Source organism: Gossypium hirsutum, chromosome D02 (genome assembly GCF_007990345.1).
Source record: "Gossypium hirsutum isolate 1008001.06 chromosome D02, Gossypium_hirsutum_v2.1, whole genome shotgun sequence".
NCBI classification, from domain to species: domain Eukaryota; kingdom Viridiplantae; phylum Streptophyta; class Magnoliopsida; order Malvales; family Malvaceae; genus Gossypium; species Gossypium hirsutum.
The window spans coordinates 25,829,110-25,839,046 of record NC_053438.1 but is presented as its reverse complement, the minus strand read 5'-3'; the positions used below and the strand labels follow the sequence as shown (position 1 = coordinate 25,839,046).

Below are 9,937 nucleotides of genomic sequence, written 5' to 3'. Positions count from 1 at the left end.
TATGATTATAGTTTAAATTATTTAAGAGATAATAGATCAATTTTATATATATTAAATGGTTTAGGATTTAAGGTTTAATTTAGATTTGTTAAATGATGAAATTTTATACAATTAATTAATGTTTTTATATTTAAAAATATTTAATCTAAATTTGGATTAAATGGTTTAAACCATTTGATATATTTAAATATTATATTTTTGAGTACTTAGTTTTTTATATAAAAATTTAATTTATAAAAAATAATAAATATTTTATAAAATCACTTAACTAATAATTTTTAACAGACAAAATAAAAGATTTTTAGTAGAGCAAAACAACGTCGTTTTATTCAAAATGAAATCATTTTTTATGGTGTTTTTATAAAAAACGCCGCAAAAAGAAAGCAATAGTGACTTTTTTTATATTTTTTTATAAAAAAATGCCGCAAAAATCATTTTACTTCACAAATCGCGCCATTTTACCCAAAATTTCCCCTGTGAAATCCCTAATCTTCCCATGGCTGACAATGTTTTGAACTTTGTTTTGATACCCGTTCCATTTCCATTCACCAAGTCCTTTCTCCTATTACCCTTTCCCCTCTCCCTTTCTCTCTTTCCTCTTCACCTGACCCTATCAAAGGAACCCAGCTTTCCATTTCAATACTAGATGACATCCCTTTTCTTTCTCAGTCTCTTCGTTGCTGGAAAACCCCAAAATCCCGTCCCTTGTTCTTCTATTTTAACTTCTCCTTACATTGAATAAAATATCAGTCTTTTCTCAGTCTTAATTGACATTGTGTTTTTTTTTATTTTCTCATTGGCTATTTATTTTTGTGTTTTTCTTTAATTTCTAGATCTGCTGTAATTTATTTTCTCTTTTCTTCTGAATTCTAGGTTATGTTGGTTTGGTGTTTAGAAAATTGAGGTTTTCATTGATGTTTTTAGTTCTTCTGAAATTTTTTAATTTTTTTAATTGATACCTTAAGCAATCTTCGGTTTGGAAAAAACCAAATAATAATATGTTAATCCACTCTAATCTCCTTCTTGTTTCTTTAATTTCCTTTCATTTTTTGTATTGTCAATTAATTTCTTTTGCTGTTTAAAGATGTCGTTTATCCGAAGATCTTTGCCAATTATCAGTTGTTCACAAGAGCTCTCCTCCAATCATTCGAGTTTCAAGTGAATACTTTTCATTCTTCCTTTAATTTTTGCCTAACAATAAGCTCATCACTCCCTCAATTTTGTCTAATCGTATGAGGGTAACTTTTCAAATTTACCTCTTCTTTTATGTTTATAATTTGTTTTTTTTTTGGTTATGGGCTTTCCCTGTTTGCGTGTAGATTTTTTTTTGCTGTATATATGATTTTTGTTTGACCATTGTTTGCGTTTTTGTGTTTTTTCTAGAGATAGGGATATTTGGTAGTATTTTTTAGCTTTGAATTTGAATTTGTGGTATATAGTTACCATATATAATTTACTTGCTGCATGGATGGAAGAAATCTGGGTCCCTTGTTTGAGGCTGAATGGTAGGGTCAGTGTTGTCAAGGCATGTACCTAGGTGTGTCTGTGCCTTTGTAGCATTCAACAAAAATGCCTCAAACCTTTCCAGGCGAGGCCCATTTAATGAGGCATAGACGCCTTGTGTGCCTTGGTGCTCTTTTTTGTAAGGCAGTAGACTTAGATAAACTTGGATGGTTGAACTTTTTACTAAAAAGAAAGGGATAATGTCAAACTTGACTGGCCAATATATTATATATAAGCTTTAAACTTCTAAATACTGTTTAGTTGCTGAACTTGGAATGTTAGATCAAATGTTTGCTGTTGATTTCATGTTATGGTAGTTTTAAAATGGTTTGGGTTTCTTTGATAATTGGTTTATAATTGAGTTTTTTGAATGTGTTAACTCTCCTTTATTTTAAAATTGGGTCTATATATTGTTTTTAACGTGAAAATTCTTGTGCTTTAAACAATATAAATTTTGGCTTTATTTAAAGTTTTCTTCTTTCAGGCTAGAGAGTTGAAGAAACACTTGAAGAGGCTCAATGCCCTCAGGCATTGGATGCTCGAAAAGCTTGGTGGTGCATTCATATGTTGTTTTCCCGAGCTTTCTTTTGGCTTCCTTACCAGTCCGATGCTACTTCATTTTAATTTTGTATTCATTGTATTTGTTAATGCAGGCGCCAAAGCCATCATCTGGACCCCACAAGTCGAGGGAATGGTTGCCACTTATTCTCATTCTGCGAAACAAACTAAAGTATGCTTTGACATACAGAGAAGTGATTTCTATTCTTATGCAAAGGCATGTTATGGTAGATGCGGGAAGGTTAGGACTGATAAGGAATATACTAATTCTTTGTCTCAAAGTAGGGCATTATTTCAATTGAGATTGCTGCAATTAAAAAAAAGTTGTCATGAGTGATAGATTATGAAACTTTAAATTCATATATTGGGACATGTCAAAGAAGAAACTTGGTTCATTCTTTTGGAAGAATGGGAAATGTAAATCAAGCTGACAAAATCAAACTGCATGCTAACAGTATTTTGTTAATTTTGCTGAAAGATCCAGATCTTGTTGAATATCCTACGTATAGACTTATGAAACGTTGTTGCTTTTGATATTTTAGGGTGCACATGGTTTCATGAGGACACATAAATGGCGTGATTCCATAGGAGCTTTTATAAATGTGGAAGCATCTGGGACAGGAGGTCTTGGTAGATATAAATCAATGCTATTGTTTTTTGTTTCCTTGGGACGTGAGAACATTATCATATCATTTCTTAAAATGACCTTGATCAGGATAAATATTGAAAATTTCTGTATATAGACATTTGTGAAATTCCATTTTTATTTTCCATGCATAAATTACGTATTTGTTGACACTACAGATCTAGTCTGCAAATCTGGACCTGGTTCTTGGCCTTCTTCTGTCTATGCTCAATTAGCAATTTATCCCATGGCACATAGTGCAGCCCAGGTTTTACTTCGTTCTTTTATATATTTTACATTCATACAAGAGTAATTTTTGTCTTTTTACATTTCAAATAAAACCATTTTTATTTTATTTTATACATGTTGATATTTGAACTCATGACATTAGCATATATAAAATCTCAACTTTACCACTACAGAAAATGTTTCACCTCACTGAATTAGTGCCAATTGTACATTGAGTCGGTTAGAGAAATAACTTATATTCTTACAAGAATTCTTTTGTCTTTTTTCATTTTAAAATATAAATGTTGAGATTTGAAACCATACCATTAACATATATAAAATCTCAATTACTAATATTATTACACAATCAATGCTTCATTTTAAATTTTTTGTACATATTAATATTATTAAACAAAATTTTTCACCTACACATATTACGTATTTTATTTTGTTCATATTGCATATGTTATTTTTAAATAAAAAATTATGTTATTTTTGTATGCGTTTTAAAATGCAAATCTAAGTTTTAAAATCGTAATTTTGACATGTAAAAATTTTAATAGTCTTTTAACAACGTAATAAAATAGTTGTCATGACATCACTATTGAACTATTCTAGATGGCAGAAATGAGAGTTTAGTAGAGCCAAGTGGTAAAAGAATTGAATTATTAGTTTCTCTTAAGGGGTTAGAATTAAAAAGAAAATAAACATCAAATTACAAGTAATTGAAGTGTTTAAATGTTGTAAATTGATATGTTAAAGTGCTGCAAATTCAAGTGTTTAAATGTTGTAAATTGAAGTGTTAAAGTGCTCCACAAATTGAAGTGTTTAAATGCTGTAAATTGAAGTGTTTAAGTGCTGCAAATTGAAGTGTTTAGTTGCTGGAAATTGAGATGTTTTATCGCTGTTATTGAGGTTTATAAATGTTGTTAATTGATATGTTAAAGTGCTGCAAATTGAAGTGTTTAAATGCTGTAAATTGAAGTGTTAAAGTGCTACTTTCCATTGTCACCTCCCCCATTACTTTATGCATCAATAACTATATTAATGAAATCAGGTACTGCAATTATATATTATTACAGATGGGGGTTGGAGAATACGATCAAAGGGCAAACATCAGATATGCTGATTCCCAACCAAGCAGTGGCTTCTTAGACACCCAACATTTTGCACAACCAAACATGACCAGAACTTTTAAACCTACATGTTGAGGTTGCTACACACAAGTCCCTTCCTTTTTTTAGTTTACGTGTCATGCGATGATTCTGTTTTAAAATTTAACTTGTTTTAGTTCCTTATATTCTTATAGGATTCACATTCAAGGAGCAAGAAACATCTCAGCAACTCATTGGGATCGAGTAGTCAAAATTCAAAATCAAGTGACACACAAGGGCTAGATTTGGAGCTTAAACTGTCACTGTAATCAGTAATTTTTTTTTGCTACTTTAAATGAATGCTCATGGAATTACATTTTATGCTTTCCTAGAATTGTAAGTTCAAATAAGATGTTGATATGCAATTCATACATACAACTTGAGCAAGTTGATATGAACTAGTTTGAATTTTTTTTCAAAAAAAAATTTAAAAAGAATCTTATGTAATCAAAGGCAATTTGACTTGCTGCATGAGATATAGTGAAAAACATTGATCTTCTTGTTCATGAATTTCCATTTTAATACATCTTCAAATTAAATTATACATTTCTAAATTGGTGGAATCCCACTTTTGCTGCAATCTCTAACCAAACAATGGAGTGATGTATGTACTGATAACATTTCGAAAGGATTTCCTTAAGCAGGTAAAAGGATAGGAATGGATTTGTGGTGTTTTTTATAATATTTTAATTTTTTTTATTTTTATGACCTTTAGCGGCGTTTTTGGGAAAACGCCGCTAAAGGTCATGTTCTTTAGCGACGTTTGTGGGGAAAGCGCTGCTAAAGGTCATGTTCTTTAGAGGCGTTTGTGGGAAAAGTGCTGCTAAAGGTCATGTCCTTTAGCGATGTTTGTGAAAGAAGCGCCGCTAAAAGTCATGATCTATAATGGCATGTTAGGTAAAAGCGCCGCTAAAAGTCATGATCTATAGCGGCGTTTCTGGGAAAAACATCGCTAAAGGTATTGATCTATAGCGACGTTTGTGGTAAAAGCGCCGCTAAAGGTCGTGATCTATAGCGACGTTTGTGGGAGAAGCGCTGCTAAAGTTCATGACCTTTAGCGGCGTTTATTTCTAAAAACGCCGCAAAAGTTAGCGACGTTGTCAATAGTGGCATTTTTTGCAGCACTAGTGAAAACGTCGTAAATACTTTTAGCGACACTAAAAAGCGCCACGAAAGGCCTAAAAGGACGCCGCTAAAAGCCTGTTTTGGTGTAGTGCTCCCATTCTAGTTTGCCAAAGTAATGAGCTCGCCACTTATTGTTCATTTGAGGTAGCTCGCCATTTACTGTGAGTTCACCAATCTTGAAGGGTTCGCCTAATGTGCATGTTGTATGATTGGTCATCTTACAAAACTTCTCATTGGCCATCATGTTGCGAACACCAATTTTATTTTTTAGCTTCTCAAACCTCATCTTTCTAAGTGGTTTGGTCAGAATGTCTGCAAGTTGAGTTTCAGTACTACAATGAACCAGAGTCACTTCTTTTCTTTGTTCGACTTCTCTCACAAAATAGTACTTAATCTTGAAATGTTGTCTTTTTATGGAAGATTGAGCTCTTCGTAATTGCTATGGCGATCTGGTTGTCGTATAAAACTTGGGTTGCTTTAACATGCATAAGATTTACGTCAAACAAAAGTTTTCTCAACCAAATTACTTGGTTGATTGCTGCTGCTGCAGCTACGTACTTTGCCTCAGTTGTAGATTAAGCAACTATCGATTGCTTCTTCGAACTCCAATAGAGAACCTCAAATCCAAGCAAAAAGAAATATCTCGAGGTATTTTGCATATCATCCACTAATCCAGCCCAATCACTGCCAGTGTACCTAACAAGCTTCAACGTGTTTGCCTTTACATACCAAACACCAAAATTGGTTGTTCCTCTAACGTATCTCAACACCTTCTTCGCAGCTTTGAAATGAGAAGTATCGCAGTAGTGCATAAATTTTGACAATAAGTGAACTGCGAACATAATATCAAGTTGTGTTGCTATTAAGTACGACAAACAACCCACGAGACTTCGATACTTCTTTTCATCAACCTTCTGGAAATCTTCATTGCTATTGAGTTTTTCTCCAAGTGCAACAGGCGTTCCGATTGGTTTACATTTCTCAATGCAGAACCTCTTTAAAATCTTCAATGCGAATCTTTGTTTATTTATGAAAATTCCTTCATGAACTTGTCATTCAACCCTACTGTCCTTTACTTCCACAAATAATCTCATAAGCTTAAGCATATGTTCTTTCACCAGAGTGTTGAGTTTTTGTTGAGAGTTCATCAAATTTGTAATAGTAGTTGTCGAGCCAATGCGACTTGGCCTTCGAGCAAATCCTCCAAATGTGTCATGATCTCTAAGTACAAAATTATTATGTTGCTTTTGCAACACACTACTCATGCTCGCTAACATATAACATTGAGCAATCGAGTCAGAATCTCTCCAACGATCTCTCGTTTTGGGCTAAGCTTCAGGAGGGCACATTTCGTCAAGAATGAATTTGTGTTTCTCACAGTCAAGAACAACCAACAAGTTTCGTTTCCATTCTTGAAAGTTATCCCCATTTAATTTATTCTCATTAAGAATGCTAATAAGAGGATTATGAGACATATTTGAACTGAAAAAAATAAAGATTCACTAATTACTATCTTTGCATAAAGCAAATATTTTTCATTTCAGCAACATATCTAGAGTGCAATATGATGCATGTGTCTTGTGCTAAAACCTTGAAAAACTATTTTTTCATTGCTACGATCATTCTCACACTTATCAATCATGTCGCCTTGGGGTCCTATGATTAACTAGCAAAAATATGGATTACATCCAATCAATTCGTGAATCTTAATTCTCAAGACTCCACACGAACTAACGAGTGTTTAACATTTGGTCATCATCTCTAGCTTAAATATCGTTTCTTAGGAAACTATTTAATAAGAGGTGATCTTGAGTGTGTAACCACTGACTCAACACCCATCATGAACATGCTCTATTTGTGAGTTATCTTGAGACAATTTTCTGAAAGTCATGCATGACTAGTTGTCCTTAAAAGGAAATCTCATCTAGTGAGCCCACATGACATATTTTAACTTTGGGTGCGGCCAGGGTAGGAACTGGCTCAAAAATTTAACATGCTATCACTTAGGGACGATCAATGGAGGCTGTAGGTCTTGTTCAAGGACCTTCTCTGTAACACCCCTAACCCGTATCCATCGTCGGAACAGGGTTATAGAGTATTACTAAAATAAACAGATTAAATACAGACATTTCATATTATTATTTAACATTCATGTCAGTTATTATTCATAAAGTCCCTTATGAGAGCCCTCGAGGCTCAAATTTTACTTTAGAATAGAATCGGGACTAAATCAGAAACTCAGAGAATTTTTCATGAAATTTCAAAATTTTCCAAAGTGCAGGGGACACACGCTCGTGTCGTCAGGCCGTGTGGCTTACACGGCCAAGTGACACACCCATGTCTTAGGCCGTGTGGTATTTGAAATAGGATTTTCGGTCGTGTCCCCAACCCGTGTAACTCTCTAACTTACAATACATTTAAGTGCAGGGGTTACACGGCCAAGCCACACACCTATGTGCCAGGCCGTGTGATCAATTCTGAGCATTCTGGTTTAAAATTTTAAGATGCAGGGGACACACGGCCAGAACACATGCTCATGTGCTTGGCCGTGTGTCACATACGGTTGAGACACACGCCAATGTTTCTGCCCGTGTGGACAAAATAAGGTCATTTCCAAGCCTTATTCTTCACCCAAGTTCACCTTCCACCTATATAAACATTTAAACACATTCAAGAGTCAATTGAAGACATTTAAACCTAGCCAAATTCAAGTCTTATGCATGACGTATTAATACCTATGATCAAATGTCCAACTTACCAAGATAGCCTAATACTTATAAACATGTTTTACCAAATACACTATCATAAACTAATATCCAATATACTTATATGATTTTCCTCCTTCACCCCTTTAAACATACTCATCAAGAATATTAAGGCTATTTACATGTCAAAACATATCACTTAATAGCCATTCCAATGGCTAATTTCAACCAACATTACATTGCCATCAATGGCAACATTTAACCTATACACGCCATTATTACCAAAATTAGTTTACTATTTATATATATATCGAAAAGTCCGAGGGATAGTGTGATGTAGCTCCGACCAGCTTCCAACCTTTACGAGCCTCTGAGTACTATAAAATAGAGGAAATAAAACAAAGTAAACACTATAACAGGAAGCTTAAGAGGGCTTGTAACAGGATGCTCTTTCGAGCTATGCTACATCCGCAACATATGCAGGAACACTACCATTTCGGGAAACAGAACCTTGTACCCATTGAATCTTATTATCCAAATGAGAATTATTTATTTATCAGGGATTTTCAATTATGAGATCAATTACATACACATGTATGACATTTACACAACTTACATATTCAACACTCAATATAAACATATAAATATACACAATTAAGTTACACGAACTTACCTCGACAATTGTTCGTGACTTGTAAACTACTAATCCGATACTTTTTCTTTTCCACGATCTAACTCCGTTTTTGATCTATCCGGATATGAAACAAATATTGAAAAACCAGCTTAAACCCACTTCAATGGTTGTTTTAGAACTGAAAAATGATGATGAAAATGTCTAAAATTTCAATTTCCCATTTATTTCACTTAAATTTGGCAAATTTTACAATTTTGCCCTTATTTCACATCAATTCCTTTATTTTTCTATGCTTATGCCGCCTCAGCCATCCCATGTGGGTCCAATTGTCCTTTTAGTACTCCTTTATTTACTATTTAGGCTATTTAATCACTATTTCTTTAATTAGCAAGTTTTGCGCCTTTTTCAATTTAGTCCTTTTTAATTAATTAACTACCAAAACATTAAAATTTTCTAACGAAACTTTAATACTACCTTAATGACACTCTGTAAATAATCTCATTTTATAGGACTGAGATCTCGATACCTCTTTTCTAAATCACTCGACCTAATAAAGCCTTATAAAACACAAATTACTAATTCAAAAATATTTTAAAAACCACATTTGGCTCGTAACAATTAAATAATAAAAATTTACAAGCTTATTTGCCAAATTTGGTGGTTTCGAACCACTGTTTCTGATATCACTGAAAATTGAGTTGTTACATTCTCCCACTCAATATTTTAAAAACATGTAAGGTTTTTTATCCCAAATTTCAAGAATGAACATACAATAGTCCTAGTGGCATTCTTACCTAATCTAAATGATATGCTTCCAATATATGCATGGCATGCTATGAAAATTTTGTAATATTCACATTCATTCACAAGAATCAATAAATCATAAAACAAACAATTTTGATTCTCCACAATTTTTCTTTTAAGGGAAAAAATGAAGAATTGAATTGAACCGTGCACCGTGCACCAAGTAGGGTCTTAGAAAAAGGAGGTGAGTCAAATTTGACTGCTTAAAAACCAAACCTTTCCTAGCCAGAGCCAATCCGAGACATGCACCTTCTCATTACCCCACTTCTCATAGTTATCGAATAACCTAAAGAAGTGAATGGAACAATACAACACATATATTTTCACGTTACCACACTTCTTATTTTTTAAAATGATCAACTGTGGATCATCTCATATATATATACCACAATTATAGCATTGCATAATATAAATATTATAAACAATTATAAAACAAATAAATAATGAGAAAGGTAATTAAAATAAAATTGTCAGACAAGGTTTCCATTGTTCTATTATAGAAAATAAAATTACATAAATTTTCACCACAAGGCATTCCTTGGGTCTTCAACCACCATCGCATCTTTTTCTCATCATGGATTCCTTTTGAAAAAAATTACAT

At 33.2% G+C, this 9,937-nt stretch overlaps 1 protein-coding gene across 41 annotated transcripts; it reads left to right on the top strand.

The window, feature by feature from the left end:
• The first annotated feature begins 431 nt into the window (after nt 1-431).
• Nucleotides 432-4,520, top strand: LOC107910633 (40S ribosomal protein S4). Of its 41 annotated transcripts, none has more exons than XR_005910382.1 (7): nt 432-1,238; nt 1,988-2,069; nt 2,157-2,302; nt 2,604-2,685; nt 2,866-2,954; nt 3,972-4,126; nt 4,224-4,520. XR_005910382.1 is itself a non-coding variant. In XM_041088737.1 (7 exons), the coding sequence occupies exons 1-6, from the start codon at nt 1,233-1,235 to the stop codon at nt 4,123-4,125; spliced, it is 534 nt and encodes a 177-aa protein (XP_040944671.1). In that variant the 5' UTR covers nt 432-1,232; the 3' UTR covers nt 4,126; nt 4,224-4,520. The 41 variants fall into 41 exon arrangements, 25 of the variants coding, with proteins under 25 accessions (XP_040944671.1, XP_040944672.1, XP_040944670.1 ...); XR_001687702.2 differs by having other exon boundaries at nt 2,604-2,691; XR_005910381.1 differs by having other exon boundaries at nt 2,604-2,691; nt 4,206-4,520.
• Nucleotides 4,521-9,937: the final 5,417 nt, after the last annotated feature.